Source organism: Haliotis rubra, unplaced genomic scaffold (genome assembly GCF_003918875.1).
Source record: "Haliotis rubra isolate DU_JTF1 unplaced genomic scaffold, ASM391887v1 Scf121, whole genome shotgun sequence".
Classification (NCBI taxonomy): Eukaryota; Metazoa; Mollusca; class Gastropoda; order Lepetellida; family Haliotidae; genus Haliotis; species Haliotis rubra.
In genome coordinates, this window is record NW_025765126.1 from 697,292 (window position 1) to 716,736 (window position 19,445).

Sequence of the window (19,445 nt, forward strand, 5' to 3'; positions counted from 1 at the left end):
CTACACCACCTACACTACACCACCTACACTACACCACCTGCACCACCAGCACATACACCTGCAACACCATGTACCACACCACCTGCACTACACCACCACCTGCACTACACCACCCACACCTGCACTACACCTTCACCACACCACCTACACTACACCATCTGCACCACCACACCATCTGCACCACACACCACCACCCTACCACCTGCACCACACCACCTGCACTACACCACCTGCACTACACCACCCTGCACTACACCACCTGCACTAAACCACCTACACACCACCTACACTACACCACCTGCACTACACCACCTACACTACACCACCTGCACTACACCACCTACACTACACCACCTACACACCACCAACACTACACCACCTACACACCACCAACACTACACCACCAACACTACACCACCTACACTACACCACCTACACCACCACTGCACCACACCACACCACACCCACCACCTGCACACTACACCACCTGCACCACACCACACATACACCACAACACCTGCACCACACCACCTGCACTACACCACACCACACACACCACCTGCACTACACCACCTGCACCACACCATCTGCACCACACCATCCTGCACTACACCATCTGCACACTACACCACCTACCCTACCCTACACGACCACCTGCACTCCTTATACACTACACCACCTGCACTACAGACACACCTGCATGACACCACCTACACACCACACCACCTGCACCACACCACCTGCACTACACCACCTGCACTACACCACCTGCACTACACCACCTGCACTACACCAACTACACTACACCACACCACAAGGCAGACTCAATCCTCACCACGTCCCATCCTCCGTTTAGGAAGAGTACATCCCTATCATTTAAGAAAAATCCCCTTTTGTCAGGTCCACCCCATCCAATCCCCATCCCAGTCCCCCTCAAGTGTCCCATCTGTAGCAGCTATGCTGTCCACTGATGTACGACATCCCTGCGGTATCACACATATATCCTGCTACTCAACAGTTGCAGAACATATCTCACACGGAAAATGTCAGATTCTCGTCTTAAGTTGAAAAAACAACAGAAAAAGTACATGGTTCCAGCTTTTTAAAAAACCATGACAGACTTCCAAACTGGATGTCCACATGACTTCCACCAGACATTGGCTACAATCAATAAAACTTCATGTACAGTTTGTGAAGCCTAATGAAGGAAGCCTGGCTGGGCCCCACTGGACAACCAAGTCCACTTTGTTCCACTCCATCAAGTAGCACCTGATTGGAACTAAAGCCATATTAGTTGTGTAGTGAGCTTCCTATGGGCTAGTTATTGGGGTTAATCTTGTGGAACCCAGCATCCCTCTGATGAACACTGTAGTCTTACATGTGCTGGCAATAAGCCTGATGAAGCCTCAGTGTTTGGACACTATCACACAGGTGTTGATATATTTAAGGGTGAAATTCTGTTTCACAGCTTACCAAGAGATATCTTGAATTCTAATTCAACTTAGTATGTAACACGAGTTCTGATTGGTCAATGCTATAAATTAGCATATAATCAGCATATACGGTCGCAATTTGAAAAACAATTCACCAAAACCTTTGAATGTATCCCTACACTATTGGGGTGACGCTGTGTTTCAGGGCATTGTCATTTGCAGAAGCCCTAGGTCAATTGACTTCCCTATCCAGCTAAAATGAGTGGAATTTGTGTTAAAAAATGACAAAACAGTATCATAAATTTAATTTTAAGTTCAAACAACTTACTCGCAATGGGCTGTTGACCCAACACTGTTAGATCATGAAACAAGATTTATGACGTCATTATGGAGCGTGACGTCACCTGCTGTGACGACATTTGACAACAGAACTGATAATGGCCCATAGTTGAGGAATCAGTGGGCCGCTCACTTCTGATAACTAGAGGGCGGTTTCATCATAATTCCGTCCATCATTGTCAGATTTAGTCAGTGTGCACATAATAAACATGATATAGTTTGAAAAGGGAACTACTTTTTCTGGCGATGGTGTAAGTTCAAGGAGTGATATGATTAACCTTTGACCTAGAGGAACTTTGACCTGGTTTAAATAGTGATTTTTTTCACGAAAAACAGCGTAAATCGAGTTGAATTAGAATGGGGATAACTGTACTGTGTTTGACAAATTGGGGACGTATATCGGTGGTTATATAGCCGCAAATTTAACGTTATATCGGTAAAAATCCTTCCCACTAACAAGCACATAAACAGTATAACAGCTGGACAGCCATGCTGACAACCATGTTGAAATTACAAATATGCATTACCTTGAAAACCTATCCAAATACACTTCTTTAACTTGTCCGAAACACTCTGCCCAGTGCATGCAATGATAGCACGTCATAGATACTATATTTAGGTGTATTCATAACCTCAACCTTAAGTTGAACAGAAAGCCATTATCTTTCTATGATTAATTTGACGAGTTAATGAAAGAGAGATGTAACAATGCAAGGTTATCATGCTATGGAACGCCACATTGTAACGTCACTAGGGTGCAGAACACCACTCTGTAAGGCTACAACGCAATGATCAGCACTCTGTGGGGTTACCATGGATCAGAATGTGGTATTGTCAGGTTGCTATGGTATGGAACATTGTAAGGTTATTGCCAAGTCAGTTTTGTTACATGAGTGTAATAAGTAATCTGCCAAGTTATTAGAGGAAATATGAGTTACTGAAAGGTACTCACACACATATCATCAGGGCTCGATTTAAGAGATGTTAATCTACTTGCACCAGGTGCAACCTGAGATAACCTAGTTGCACCAGACAAATTCCAGTTGCACTGCTTTTATGGTAATATGTAATGAATGGAATATGCTATTGAATTATTTAGATGTTTTATTCAGAAGTTTACCCACTAAAAATTGACTTGCACCTGGTGCAGAGTTAGACTAATAACTATGTTGCACTTTGTAATATTGCAAGTAACAAAGCACTAAATCGAGCCCTGTATCATTCTTATATACATTGACCATATGTGTGGAACTCTCAATTCAAATTATATATTAAAGTTTTGCAAGTACCATTTTCATCAGATATACACATTTTTCAAGAGATGAGACTGAATTATTTGATCCTTCTATTCCTTCCAGCAAACATTAGCACCTACATCAGGAGCCACTGTAAGTCAATCTTCATGTGTCCGCATGTTTAACAACAGGATTAGTGCTAATATCATCCTGTCACGGTAAACCCAGACTCAGAAACACAGAACAAGCCTGAAGCAAGTTCTACAACTGACATGCATAGGACTGAGAAGTATCCCGAGTTGATGTAGTAAGGGAGACAACTCCAGATCTCACAGTGAACAAGTGGGGAATGGACACCTGTAAATCATCTGTCAATGGTATCATCATCATCATCATCATCATCATCATCATCATCATCACATTGCAATTACCCCAATGGGTGCCATATTTACCTGTTATCCTGAGTGGTTTTACCTGACCTGAATGTTGTGGAGGAACTAGCCAGATGCTGTAGCATCTGTGATTTGGTTTGGAAAATTGTCACCATGCCATGTACACGTGCAAACTAGTACACACTACACTTGACAGTCCTCTGTAATTACTACCTGTGGGGATCTGACACATGCTCTCTGTGTTATTAATCATTACCTGTGGGGAACTCACACCTGACTGACAAAGGGTCTCTGTGTAAATAGTACCCTGTGTGTTTGTTTGAGTGCGTGCTCGCATTATTACTGCCACTGGGGAACAGACACATGGTCTGTGTAAATACTGCCTGTAGGGAACAGACATATGGTCTGTGTGTAATTACTGCCTGTGGGGAACAGACACATGGTCTGTGTAATTACTGCCTGTGGGGAACAGACACATGCTCTGTGTAATTACTGCCTGTGGGGAACAGACACATGCTCTGTGTAATTACTGCCTGAGGGGAACAGACACATGGTTTGTGTAATTACTGCCTGTAGGGAACAGACACATGGTCTGTGTGTAATTACTGCCTGTGTAGAACAGACACATGGTCTGTGTTTTTACTGCCTGTGGGGAACAGACACATGGTCTGTGTAATTACTGCCTGTAGGGAACAGACACATGGTCTCTGTGTAATTACTGCCTGTAGGGAACAGACATGCTCTGTGTGTAATTACTGCCTGTAGGGAACAGACATATGGTCTGCGTGTAATTACTGCCTGTGGGGAACAAACACATGGTCTGTGTAATTACTGCCTTTAGGGAACAGACACATGCTCTGTGTGTAATTACTGCCTTTAGGGAACAGACACTTGGTTTGTGTGTAATTACTGCCCGTGGGGAACAGACATATGGTCTGTGTAATTACTGCCTGTGGGGAACAGACACATGGTCTGTGTAAATACTGCCTGTAGGGAACAGACACATGGTCTGTGTGTAATTACTGCCTGTGGGTAACAGACACATGGTCTGTGTATTTACTGCCTGTGGGGAACAGACACATTGTCTGTGTAATTACTGCCTGTAGGGAACAGACACATGCTCTGTGTGTAATTACTGCCTGTAGGGAACAGACACATGCTCTGTGTGTAATTACTGCCTGTGGGGAACAGACACATGGTCTGTGTAATTACTGCCTGTAGGGAACAGACACATGGTCTGTGTGTAATTACTGCCTGTAGGGAACAGACACATGGTTTGTGTGTAATTACTGCCTTTGGGGAACAGACACATGGTTTGTGTGTAATTACTGCCTGTAGGGAACAGACACATGCTCTGTGTGTAATTACTGCCTGTGGAGAACAGACACATGGTCTGTGTGTAATTACTGCCTGTGGGGAACAGACACATGCTCTGTGTGTAATTACTGCCTGTAGGGAACAGACACATGGTTTGTGTGTAATTACTGCCTGTAGGGAACAGACATATGGTTTGTGTGTAATTACTGCCTGTAGGGAACAGACATATGGTTTCTGTGTAATTACTACCTGTCGGGATCTGACACATGCTCTCTGTGTTATTAATCATTACCTGTGGGGAACTCACACCTGACTGACAAAGGGTCTCTGTGTAAATAGTTCTCTGTGTGTTTGTTTGAGTGCGTGCTCGCATTATTACTGACACTGGGGAACAGACACATGCTCTGTGTGTAATTACTGACTGTAGGGAACAGACACATGGTCTCTGTGTAATTACTGCCTGTGGGGAACAGACACATGGTCTGTGTGTAATTACTGCCTGTAAGGAACAGACACATGCTCCGTGTGTAATTACTGCCTGTGGGGAACAAACACATGGTCTGTGTGTAATTACTGCCTGTAGGGAACAGACACATGGTTTGTGTGTAATTACTGCCTGTGGGGAACAGACACATGGTCTGTGTGTAATTACTGCCTGTGGAGAACAGACACATGGTCTATGTGTAATTACTGCCTGTAAGGAACAGACACATGCTCTGTGTGTAATTACTGCCTGTGGAGAACAGACACATGGTCTCTGTGTAATTACTGCCTGTAGGAAACAGACACATGCTCTGTGTGTAATTACTGCCTTTAGGGAACAGACACTTGGTTTGTGTGTAATTACTGCCACTGGGGAACAGACACATGGTCTGTGTGTAATTACTGCATGTGGGGAACAGACACATGCTCTGTGTGTAATTACTGCCTGTGGGGAACAGACACATGGTCTGTGTGTAATTACTGCCTGTAGGGAACAGACACATGGTTTGTGGGTAATTACTGCCTGTTGGGAACAGACACATGCTCTGTGTGTAATTACCACCTGTAGGGAACAGACACATGATCTGTGTGTAATTAATGCCTGTGGGGAACAGACACATGCTTTGAGTGTAATTACTGCCTGTGGGGAACAGACGCATGGTCTGTGTGTAGTTACTGCCCGTAGGAAACAGACACATGCTCTGTGTGTAATTACTGCCTTTAGGGAACAGACACATGGTTTGTGTGTAATTACTGCCTGTCGGTAACAGACACATGGTTTGTGTGTAATTACTGCCTGTAAGGAACAGACACATGGTTTGTGTGTAATTACTGCCCGTAAGGAACAGACACATGGTCTGTGTGTAAGTACTGCCTTTAGGGAACAGACACATGGTTTGTGTGTAATTACTGCCTGTGGGGAACAGACACATGGTTTGTGTGTAATTACTGCCTGTAAGGAACAGACACATGGTTTGTGTGTAATTACTGCCTGTGGGGAACAGACACATGCTCCGTGTGTAATTACTGCCTGTAGGGAACAGACACATGGTCTGTGTGTAATTACTGCCTGTGGGGAACAGACACATGGTCTGTGTAATTACTGCCTGTGGGGAACAGACACATGGTCTGTGTGTAATTACTGCCTGTGGAGAACAGACACATGGTCTATGTGTAATTACTGCCTGTGGGGAACAGACACATGCTCTGTGTGTAATTACTGCCTGTGGGGAACAGACACATGGTTTGTGTGTAATTACTGCCTGTGGGGAACAGACACATGGTCTGTGTGTAATTACTGCCTGTCGGGAACAGACACATGCTCTGTGTGTGATTACTGATACTGGGGAACAGACACATGCTCTGTGTGTAATTACTGCCTGTAAGGAACAGACACATGGTCTGTGTGTAATTACTGCCTGTCGGGAACAGACACATGGTTTGTGTAATTACTGCCTGTAAGGAACAGACACATGGTTTGTTTGTAATTACTGCCTGTGGGGAACAGACACATGCTCTGTGTGTAATTACTGCCTGTGGGGAACAGACACATGGTTTGTGTGTAATTACTGCCTTTGGGAAACAGACACATGGTTTGTGTGTATACTGCCTGTGGGGAACAGACACATGGTCTTTGTGTAATTACTGCCTGTGGGGAACAGACACATGCTATGTGTGTAATTACTGCCTTTGGGAAACAGACACATGGTTTGTGTGTAATTACTGCCTGTGGGGAACTGACACATGGTATATCTGTAATTACTGCCTTTGGTAAACAGACGCATGGTCTGTTTGTATTCCTTTGCTCATATACACCACCAGCTCACAAAGTGATGTCTGACTGATGTTAGTCAAATTTGGTAATACTACAAATAGGCCACATGTAACATTCTGAAACAAAACATAGCAGTAAGTGGTAAACAGTTAAAGGTTCAACACATTAATAGTCTTACTTGTCTTCTCCAAGCACCACTCCAAAGCCGACATGCTCCACTCGATGTCTGGAAGGGTCCAACCATCCGATCTGTTTGGCAGCGCTGTAGATTGTCTCCAGATGAGAACTCTGAAAGGGAGACCTTTATACATGACCTCTGTTTCATGTTCATAGCAGTAGAACAAACTGCCTACTTTTCTCCAGTGGTTTATTTTAAAGTCTGACAGATTTCAGGTGAATCTAACTGCTGCCAGCCATGTTGCACAGGGCATGAGATGCTCCAAAGTTCGTCTCTATTCTGGCACAGTAACCTATTTATCAGTGAAATTAAACTGGAAAATGAGAATGAATGGTGAACACGCTATGATCCAAATGTTTTTTGACATTAGTTTCATAAAGTCTCACAAAATGTATTATTCCCACAAACATCTTGGAAGTGACTTTTCTAACCTGTTACTATTTCACTTTATGTGAATACACTATCTGCAACCAAATCTCAAGTCCCACAAAGTCCCTCACCTGCCCCGAGTCCACAACATAGATGAGCCAGTCCCCATTCTCTGTGATCAGGCGGTTGTGTATAGTGGCAATGTCTGACGTGTCATATGTGTATCCTCCATCAGACTTGACCACCGTCAGAGGCACGGAGTGGCCGGGCACAAACATCACTTTACGTCCATCATCTTCTTGCAGGAAATCTGAACACAGATTGATATAGGGAGGCTATATTATATATTCACTTACAATGCATGGATGTGGTTTCATTGGGGATGTCATTGTATAGAGCAATGCTAATAGATCATGAATCTGGGGATGTCATTGTATAGAGCAATACTAATAGATCATGAATCTGGGGATGTCATTGTATGTAGCAATACTAATGGATCATGGATCTGGGGATGTCATTGTATAGAGCAATGCTAATAGATCATGAATCTGGGGATGTCATTGTATAGAGCAATACTAATAGATCATGAATCTGGGGATGTCATTGTATGTAGCAATACTAATGGATCATGGATCTGGGGATGTCATTGTATGTAGCAATACTAATAGATCATAAATCTCGGGATGTCATTGTATAGAGCAATACTAATAGATCATGAATCTGGGGATGTCATGGTATGTAGCAATACTAATGGATCATGGATCTGGGGATGTCATTGTATAGAGCAATGCTAATAGATCATGAATCTGGGGATGTCATTGTATGTAGCTATACTAATGGATCATGGATCTGGGGATGTCATTGTATAGAGCAATGCTAATAGATCATGAATCTGGGGATGTCATTGTATGTAGCTATACTAATGGATCATAAATCTCGGGATGTCATTGTATAGAGCAATACTAATGGATCATGAATCTGGGGATGTCATTGTATGTAGCAATACTAATGGATCATGGATCTGGGGATGTCATTGTATATAGCAATGCTAATAGATCATGAATCTGGGGATGTCATTGTATGTAGCTATACTAATGGATCATGGATCTGGGGATGTCATGGTATGTAGCAATACTAATGGATCATGGATCTGGGGATGTCATTGTATAGAGCAATACTAATGGATCATGGATCTGGGGATGTCATTGTATGTAGCTATACTAATGGATCATGGATCTGGGGATGTCATTGTATAGAGCAATGCTAATAGATCATGAATCTGGGGATGTCATTGTATGTAGCTATACTAATGGATCATGGATCTGGGGATGTCATTGTATAGAGCAATGCTAATAGATCATGAATCTGGGGATGTCATTGTATGTAGCTATACTAATGGATCATAAATCTGGGGATGTCATTGTATAGAGCAATGCTAATGGATCATAAATCTGGGGATGTCATTGTATGTAGCTATACTAATAGATCATGAATCTGGGGATGTCATTGTATAGAGCAATACTAATAGATCATGAATCTGGGGATGTCATTTTATAGAGCAATACTAATGGATCATGAATCTGGGGATGTCATTGTATAGAGCAATGTTAATGCAGTAATAATGTTCTTCATGTTTCAAATAGATCAATTAATGAAAATTATGGAAATTATTTATAAACTTATCCTGTCTCACGACTTGCACCTCTCTCTCTTGCTTCGACTTTTAGTGGAACGACTGTAAACTTTTTTCCATAGGCCTCCTTGTCCATTCGCCCGTGCACTCCATGCTGCTCTCCTTAATTAGCTTCCTAGTTCCTAGTAAAGCTTGCAGCATGCTCCACTAATTGCCCATGTGACTACCTTGAATGATCATTCTCATCTTGGAGCCAACGTTGTAATCTGAGTAGTGGGGAGACCGGGCGGGCATCCATCGCGTGAGATAGGGTAAGTATATAAATATACAATTTATACTAAAATTTCAAATTTTTTAAACTTATCCTATCTCACGACTTGCACTTATCCCACAGTTGGACGGCGGGCTGCAGATTACCCTTCTGTCTGGACAGTGCGAACAGCTGGTCTTGGAGCTGTGTGGACTGATGACAACCGTAGATAGCGATGTACAAGGGAGGCCTGTTACGCATGCATGCAACTCCTATGCTTGTAGTGGGTTCTCCGGAACCCCTTGGCTTACTAAGCACAACGACTCCCAGGGAGATGGGTGCTCCCGAGCGATGTGGTGTTCGGCCGCAACCTTGTAAAGACAAGGGACGCAACTCGGTAAGTAAGCCTCGCCTCGCCACGATTTACAAGGTATCCCCGTAATTAAAGTCTTGCGACTAGAATCGGGCCAGCCCCTGCTTCAAGAAGGCCCGCCAGACACGAACCGAGAGGGGTGAAAGAGAAACACAACTCGGCATCTCCAAGGTTTAACGTTCAGTTCCGGGCAGCATCAAATTGACCCTCACTCCTTTGCCTAAGCTTAGTCAAAGGATGTGCCTGGCAACTTTGGAGGCAGAACGCAACGAAATCCACTGGAATTCGGGAGTGTCACACTTCACTGACGTAATTACTCCGTTGGAGTAGAGGTCAGTAAGCGTGAATGTCGAACACTTCTGCAACGTCATACTGATTGTGCCTCAGGTCCATAGGGCCACGCTAGGTGGCCATATTACGATGCCTTGGTATGGAGGCCAACCGAAGTAGTTCTTAAACCCATATAATGAGAACAAAAAGGTTGAGATCCAGTTCAACTTTTATTCAGCATATACAAGGAAGTAGTAACGCTAATGCGGAAACGTCCCTCATCTGCGTTGTTAGGCCGATGTAAGCTGCTGAGCCAGTACAAGAGGTCCGAACTGGTGTAGTCCTTGGACATCCGTGACAGACAGGTCTCGCAGGTAATGTGAAGAGAAGACTGTATCAGAACGCCAGAAGCAACCTTCCATGGTAGCGGTCAAGCAGCAGTTGCTATGGATGGCCATCTTCGAGGCTAGTGCACGAGTCTCATGAGGATTGGAAGCGGCTGGAGGAGGCAACCCTGCAAAGGTGTAGGTTCACAGGATCATGGCACGCATCCAGAAAGCCAATGTGGTCCGGGAAACCTCAGTTCTTAAGGCGTTCGACAAAGGTATGAAGAGGCGCTTCTGTAGCTGTCGACGATCCTTGGAGGCAGTAAGGTAAACGTGTAGAGCCCTAACAGGGCAGAGTGTCAAATCTTCATTATCAACAGGCCCAAGAATGGTGGACAAGGGGGGAATGGTAAACATCCGGTCCGGTTGCCCTGTAAGTTGGTTTTTCGCAATGAAGTCCCAGCGGAGACCCAGGAAAGCCTTGCGATGCTTCTTCCGCTTGAACCGCACCCGATTGACATCAAGCGCATGCAGTTCAGATATGCGAGCAGTGGTAGCCAAAGCTACCAGGAAGAATGTCTTGAATGTCACTTGTTCGAAGACCTTGTCTTCTAAAGGTTCATAATCTGTAGAAATCATATGATGAAGGACGACGGACAGATCCCAGGCTGGAGGCTTCCTGGACTGGTCAGAGAGTCTATAGGGGCGTAGTAGACTCAGGAACAGTGGAAATCTTCGTGCCCGTGGTGGTAGCCAAAGCCGAGTTGATGGCAGCTAAGTAGGTAGCTAACGTAGTACCCTTGAGTTTCTTAGTAGTGCGGAGATGCTGGAGAAACTCAGCAATGACCTGAGCCGAGGTGGAAGTGGGAGATGCAATTCCCCTAACCTTGCAATAGTCTTCAAACTTCTTCCACTTGTTGTCGTATAAGGAACGGGTCGAAGTACGATGCGCTGAAGTGATAGCTGTGGCTACTCGGCGAGAGTAGCCCTTAGCTATGAGAGACCTCTGAAGATGCACCAAACGTGTAGATTGAGGATCTGAGGTGACCCGTGGCACAGTTCCGAGTGAGGGTGAAGAAGTAGGTCGTCCTGATTGGGAAGCGATACTGGGTTTGATTCTGCCAGGCTTCTTAGGTTGACGAACAAACTTCTCGCTGGCCAGAAGGCTGCGACCAAAACCAGTGTATGTTGCTGGTGGCCAATAGTTTCTGTATTACTTTTGGTAGCAGATCTGGAGGGGGGAACGCGTAGTCATTGAGACCCTCCCATGATATTGCCGACGCGTCGAGGTCCCAAGCCAAGGAGTCTGGGATTGGTGATACGAACTTTGGAAGTTGGTTGTTGAACCATGTGGCGAACAGATCTATTTGAGGCTGTGATAACGGGTAGATCATCGACTGAAAGATCTTGGGCAGTACCTTCCACTCTGTCGGGGATGGTCAGTTGGATCAGGACAAGGCATCGCCGATCACATTTTTTTCCCCAGGAATATGTCTGGCTCTGGCTACGATGTTGAGTGAGTTGATGAGATGGAAGAACCTGATCGCCCATTGTAGCAGATTCGCCGAGCCTGTTGAGCCTAGATGATTTATATACCAAACCACTGTTGAATAGTCTCATTGGATCAACAGACTGGTTGATTGAAGCTCTGTTGCCCAATGTGAGATGGCTTGAATTACCGCTTTGAATTCCAGCTTGTTTATATGAAGTACCCGTTCGTCGGATGACCACAGCCCGGCCACTTGGTGGTCGAGGTAGTGAGCTCCCCAACCCATGATGGATGCATCGACAAATAGGTGATGAGTTGGTGCAAAGGGCATCGTAGAGACTCTAGCGCAAACATTTCGTTCGTCGAGCCACCATTGACGGACTGGACGAGGCGGTTCTGGAAGGCAAATTAGTTCCTTGGGGTTGTCGGCCTGAAGGTACGGGCATAGAAATCACTGTATCGGCCAAAGTTGGAGCTGGCCTCTGTATGTTAAGGCTTGAGCTGATGTCAGAAGGCCAAGTAGCTCCTGCCACTGTCGTAAAGTTCTCGCATTCCAAATGGTAGGACTTTCCATTGGTAGTGATTCCCACTGAACACGATGCGAAGGTACTGGATGTATTGGAACGTGAAGATAAGCATCCTGAAGATCTAGGCTGATGAGGAAGTCTCCCTTCTTCAGGATGGTGCGTAAAAGGTTGATCGACACCATCCTGAAGTGAGGCGGTGGAAGCAGGAATTGGGCATTGAACAACTTCATTTTGAAGATGAGCCGGAGTTTGTTGGAATTTTTCTTTGGAACCAAGAAGATGGGGGAGTAGAATCCTGGAGTGACGGGCGATGGACCTAAGAGCTCTATCGAGAGTTTGTCTAATAGCAGAGTCTGAAGCTGGTCCACCTATTGTGGATTGCAGAGTCTGAAGCTGGTCCACAGGCCAGATCTGTTTCCTCTGCCACGCCTTGACCGGAATCCGTGTTGTAAATCCTGAGACGACTGGTTTCTTTATCAACTTTATTAGATACTTCTTGGATGCTACCATTGAAGAGGGAGTCAGTAAACCAAGGCTGGTGAAATAGTTCTGTTTTAAATCGCTCCTCCCATGAAGAGATGTTAAGGGGTCCATGTCAGCGAACAGCAAGAGTGTAGCCCAAAAAATGAGACAACTGATCCAGGATAATTTGGAACTGGTCCAGAGCTAAAGTCATGCATCCTCGGATGTAAGCATCTTGAACAGAGTAAGTATGCTCCAGAGCAGTGTTAACAGCGTCGACTGCTGCAATCAGGCAACTAATAGATGGCAACGTCTTTCTCATGGCTGAATCCATGTGAGCCAACTCTCGGTCCTCAATAAGGTAGGGCGAAGCAGCTCGTTTGCCAACACAGGGTTCCAATATCCTCATCAACTGTTGTAGCCGTAGAGATTTTTGTTAGGCCATGGACATGAGAGGTAGAAGGATTATATCTGGAAGCAGAGAATCCGTCCTTAATTCGTTTCAGGCTCTCGAAACCATCATTTAGTACACTGGTCGAGGTGGTAGGGTGATGGTAGACCAATCCCGGTTCTTAAGAGTATAAGAGTGATCCAGGTCATCTGCTGAAGTGCTTCTCAACAATCCAAAGGAGTACCTGAGGTGTCTCAACTGCTGCAAAGCTACCCCCCAGGGGTAGATAACTCAGAGTGAGCGGGAGATGCAGGCATGGCTATTTGGACTGGATCAATCTCAGGAGGTGGACCAGATGAAGAGCCAGGAGCTACCGAAGCCGGATGGGCTGGAGTAGATGGCTGTATTTGGTTCCAGGCTGAGGTTATGGCCCTGATCATCATATTTAGATCCGGAGTCGCTGTAGGAGTGGGATTGAAATCCTAGAGTGAGTCGAAGGATTCTCAGTGGGTAGCCTATTAGTGGTATCAGAGCAATGATCACCCGAACGTCGGTGAGAGGATCTGTATCGAGATCTCGACGTGGTAAGTACCGAAGTAGGTTGGTAAGCCGGTGATCTGGATTCCCTAGTATGGCTAGGTGATCTGGTATGATATGAAGAACTAGTCCGGGTCGCTGTAGTTCTAGTTGGTGATCTTGTTCTGATTGGAGCTCTGGTTCGACCATCTGAATAGGATCGGCCATGAGATGTGGATCTATACTGTAATCCCAATTGGTCAATGGCTCTGTAAGGTGATCTAGATCTTATAGGTGACCTGGGTTGGTAAGATGATCTGGATTTGTAAAGTGATCTGGATCGATTCGATGCACTAACTGGAAACTGTGATCGTGATCTGGATCTATAAGGTGATCTGGTTTCCAGTTGCGATCTGGCTTGATTTGGTGATCTGGATCGGTCAGGTGATCTACTTTGATGTTGTGATCTGGATCAGTTCGGTGATCTGGATTGGTCTGGTGATCTACTTCGATGTTGTGATCTGGATCGGTTAGGTGACCTAGATCGGTCCGGTGATCTGATTCGAAGTTGTGATCTGGATCCATTCGGTGATCTGGATCGATTAGGTGATCTGGATCGGTCCGATGATCTACTTCGATGTTGTGATCTGGATCGGTTCAGTGATCTGGATCGATTAGGTGATCTGGATCGGTCCGATGATCTACTTCGATGTTGTGATCTGGATCGGTTCAGTGATCTGGATCGATTAGGTGATCTGGATCGGTCCGATGATCTTCTTCGATGTTGTGATCTGGATCGGCTAGGTGATCTGGATCTGTCCTGTGATGTGATTCGGAGTTGTGATCTGGACCCGTTTGGTGATCTGGATCGGTTAGGCGATCTGGATTGATCAGGTGATTAGGATTGTAGTTGTGCTCTGGATCACGACTGTGATCTGGATCGATCCGGTGATCTGGATCGGCACGGTGATCTAGATCGGGCTTGTGATGGTGATCTGGATCGTGAAGGTGATCTAGATCATTGTGGTGATCTAGAATGATGTGGTGATCTTGATCGGCACGGTGATCTAGATCGGGCTTGTGATGGTGATCTGGATCGTGCAGGTGATCTAGATCGTTGTGGTGATCTAGAATGATGTGGCGATCTGGATCGGCGATTAGGTGACGAAACCTGAAGTGTTGATTTATGATGAATGTCCCCTGGCGACGCTGTTGTAGCCAGCTCTGTCCGGTTCAATGAACTGTGGGGAGACAGTTGGCTGGTTGAACGCGGTTGGCCAGGCTCCAAACAAACTGAGACAGTCGAGGGGATATGTACCAAAGATCTGGAATTTGATAGTGTCGATCTAAGGTCCCCTGGTAGTGTAGATGGGACAGGAAAACGAAGAATTATCGATTACAACCACCCGCGAGTGATCTGACGCTATGGAAGGAGGTGATTGATGCGTACGTAATAGGTGCCGAACGTCCTCAGATAAGTAAGAATCTGATGAAGCGTCCATAAAATCCTCTTGAACCACAGACGTCGCTCTCTTGCATGAAGGATTTTCTGTCGCTGTAACTTGATATGCTTGGTGGGAGTGGGATCAGATTCTGTTGATTTCCTGTCCCTATCGGCGATTCTCGAGGAGCAAACATGAAGGTAGCCTGTAGGCCCTTTTCTTTTAAATCACTTATCTTTTCCAGTGAATTACACTTGCAAAACGAGTGAGGGTCGGGCCTTGCATTGAGCACAAACTTTCCTTTTCCTTGACTTTATCAGTTCTAGTTACATTGTCCAATACAACAAGTCTTTATTAAGAACTAGGGAAGCTAATTATTAGGAGGAAGCAGCATGGAGTGCACGGGCAAATGGACAAGGAGGCCTATGGAAAAGAGTTTACAGTCGTTCAACTATAAGTCGAAGCAAGAGAGAGAGGTGTAAGTCGTGAGATAAGATAAGTTTAAAAATTAAAATTGATACTGAATTAAAAACTCATTGCCATAAAATGTTTATATTTGTCAATAGGTATATTCTAATGGACTGTTTCTGTGGTCAGTGATTAATCGGTCACTGATATATTCTTCACATAATAAATTCTGAAAAGCTAACCAATGGGAAAGTATAGAATCAATATACTGATTAAATAGTTCCACTATATATCAAAATATTTGTGTGTTATTGAATAAGAAAATAGTGTAAATTCATGTGTAGCATTAACAAATGTACAACAAATATATCTAGACCTACAGTTTTATGCTAAATATGATCTATAAAATGATTCGGGTTGAATTTTCTGACCTTATTATTTTGCTGTCTTGACCATGATACTCTATATTTACTATCCTTGTTGTAAATACCAAACCACTAAAGAGACAACCATAATTATATCCATGTAAATTCTACAATAAATCACATACACAAGAAAACATTGCAACAGGCCTTGAAGCCTGGTCTACTATGGGAGATTTGTTTTTCATTGCTATTTTTTCTTAGAAACTCATTGAAATGAAAAAGAATTTAAATGGACTAATCCGGGAACCATGATATCAAGGATTATACATTCACTCTCTCACCTCTGTCCTCCAAGTTTTTAACTATAACTTTCATCATTTCATTGTAGTATGACTCGCCGCGGTCCTCAAGGTGCACGTCAAGACGTTCGTACACTTTCTGAAACTCTGAAACATCAACAGTTATGAATAAGTGATTACATTTCTCTTGATATTGTACATAGCTGTATATAGTCTATCCTTCCTGGAGATATTGAAGATGAGCTGTTTTTGCCTACCCTTCCTGGAGATATTGTATATCAGCTGTATATAGCCTACCCTTCCTGGAGATATTGTATATCAGCTGTATATAGCCTACCATTCCTGGAGATATTGTATATCAGCTGTATATAGCCTACCCTTCCTGGAGATATTGTATATCAGCTGTATATAGCCTACCCTTCCTGGAGATATTGTATATCAGCTGTATATAGCCTACCATTTTTGAGATATTGTATATCAGCTGTATTTAGCAAATCCTTCCTGGAGACATTGTATATAGCTGTACATAGCCTACCATTCCTGGAGATATTGTATATCAGCTGTATATAGCCTACCATTCCTGGAGATATTGTATATCAGCTGTATATAGCCTACCCTTCCTGGAGATATTGTATATCAGCTGTATATAGCCTACCCTTCCTGGAGATATTGTATATCAGCTGTATATAGCCTACCCTTCCTGGAGATATTGTATATAGCTGTATATAGCCTACCCTTCCTGGAGATATTGTATATCAGCTGTATATAGCCTACCCTTCCTGGAGATATTGTATATAGCTGCTATAGCCTACCATATAGATATTGTATATCAGCTGTATATAGCCTACCATTCCTGGAGATATTGTATATCAGCTGTATATAGCCTACCATTCCTGGAGATTGTATATTGTATATAGCCTATATTCCTGGAGATATTGTATATCAGCTGTATATAGCCCACCACCCTTCCTGGAGATATTGTATATCAGCTGTATATAGCCTACCTTCCTGGAGACATTGTATATCAGCTGTATATAGCCTACCATTCCTGGAGATATTGTATATCAGCTGTATATAGCCCTACCCTGGATTCCTGAGACATTGTATATCAGCTGTAGCCTACCCTTCCTGGAGATATTGTATATCAGCTGTATATAGCCTACCCTTCCTGGAGATATTGTATATCAGCTGTATATAGCCTACCATTCCTGGAGATATTGTATATCAGCTGTATATAGCCTACCCTTCCTGGAGACATTGTATATAGCTGTATATAGCCTACCATTCCTGGAGATATTGTATATCAGCTGTATATAGCCTACCCTTCCTGGAGATATTGTATATCAGCTGTATAGAGCCTACCCTTCCTGGAGACATTGTATATAGCTGTATATAGCCTACCCTTCCTGGAGATATTGTATATCAGCTTATATAGCCTACCATTCCTGGAGATATTGTATATAAGCTGTATATAGCCTACCCTTCCTGGAGATATTGTATATCAGCTGTATATAGCCTACCATTCCTGATATTGTATATTGTATATTCAGCTGTATATAGCCTACCATTCCTGGATATATTGTATATCAGCTGTATATAGCCTACCCTTCCTGGAGATGTTGTATATCAGCTGTATATAGCCTACCATTCCTGGAGATATTGTATATCAGCTGTATATAGCCTACCCTTCCTGGAGATATTGTATATCAGCTGTATATAGCCTACCCTTCCTGGAGATATTGTATATCAGCTGTATATAGCCTACCATTCCTGGAGATATTGGATATATGTGTATATTCCTGAGCTGTATATAGCTGTACTACCCTTCCTGGAGATATTGTATATCAGCTGTATATAGCCTACCATTCCTGGAGATATTGTATATCAGCTGTATATAGCCTACCCTTCCTGGAGATATTGTATATCACCTGTATATAGCCTACCATTCCTGGAGATATTGTATATAGCTGTATATAGCCTACCCTTCCTGGAGACATTGTATATCAGCTGTATATAGCCTACCCTTCCTGGAGATATTGTATATCAGCTGTATATAGCCTACCCTTCCTGGAGATATTGTATATCAGCTGTATATAGCCTACCCTTCCTGGAGATATTGTATATCAGCTGTATATAGCCTACCATTCCTAGAGATATTGTATATCAGCTGTATATAGCCTACCATTCCTGGAGATATTGTATATAAGCTGTATATAGCCTACCCTTCCTGGAGATATTGTATATCAGCTGTATATAGCCTACCATTCCTGGAGATATTGTATATCAGCTGTATATAGCCTACCCTTCCTGGAGATATTGTATATCAGCTGTATATAGCCTACCATTCCTGGAGATATTGTATATCAGCTGTATATAGCCTACCCTTCCTGGAGATATTGTATATCAGCTGTATATAGCCTACCCTTCCTGGAGATATTGTATATAGCTGTATATAGCCTACCCTTCCTGGAGATATTGTATATCAGCTGTATATAGCCTACCATTCCTAGAGATATTGTATATCAGCTGTATATAGCCTACCCTTCCTGGAGATATTGTATATCAGCTGTATATAGCCTACCCTTCCTGGAGATATTATATATAGCTGTATATAGCCTTCCTAGAGATATTATATATCACCATTCCTACCCTTCCTGGAGATATTGTATATCAGCTGTACATAGCCTACCCTTCCTGGAGATATTGTATATCAGCTGTATATAGCCTACCCTTCCTGGAGATATTGTATATAGCTGTATATAGCTTACCATTCCTGGAGATATTGTATATCAGCTGCCATGCCTTGTAGTGGTCAGGTTCATACGCCTGCAGCTTCACCACACACTGGTACGCCCGCTTCTTGAAGTCTTCTTCTTCATCGAAACGCTTTTTAGATTCCTGAAATAATTCATTCTAATGCGATTACAAACCAAAGTCACAATTTCTTGTTATCGTTACCAGACCAACAAAACTACTGTTTCCCCATGGAAGTCTGGATTCCATTTTCTATTGTGTTATGTTTAATATCAACATACAAAGGGACACAGGTGTACATATTATTTGACCATCTGAACCTATGTACAAAGGAGTGAGTGAGTTTAGTTTTATGCCGCACTCAGCAATATTCCAGCTATATGGCGGCGGTCTGTAAATAATTGAGTCTGGACCAGACAA

At 43.6% G+C, this 19,445-nt stretch overlaps 1 protein-coding gene across 1 annotated transcript in view; it reads right to left on the minus strand.

Moving 5' to 3' along the window:
- The window catches only part of LOC124264949 (arginine--tRNA ligase, cytoplasmic-like), a 141,617-nt gene that overhangs the window by 110,971 nt on the left and 11,201 nt on the right, over nt 1-19,445 (minus strand). Inside the window, 4 exon segments of the mRNA XM_046699735.1 lie at nt 7,152-7,261; nt 7,652-7,830; nt 16,314-16,418; nt 19,040-19,169. Coding sequence (XP_046555691.1) covers nt 7,152-7,261; nt 7,652-7,830; nt 16,314-16,418; nt 19,040-19,169 — 524 coding nt within the window.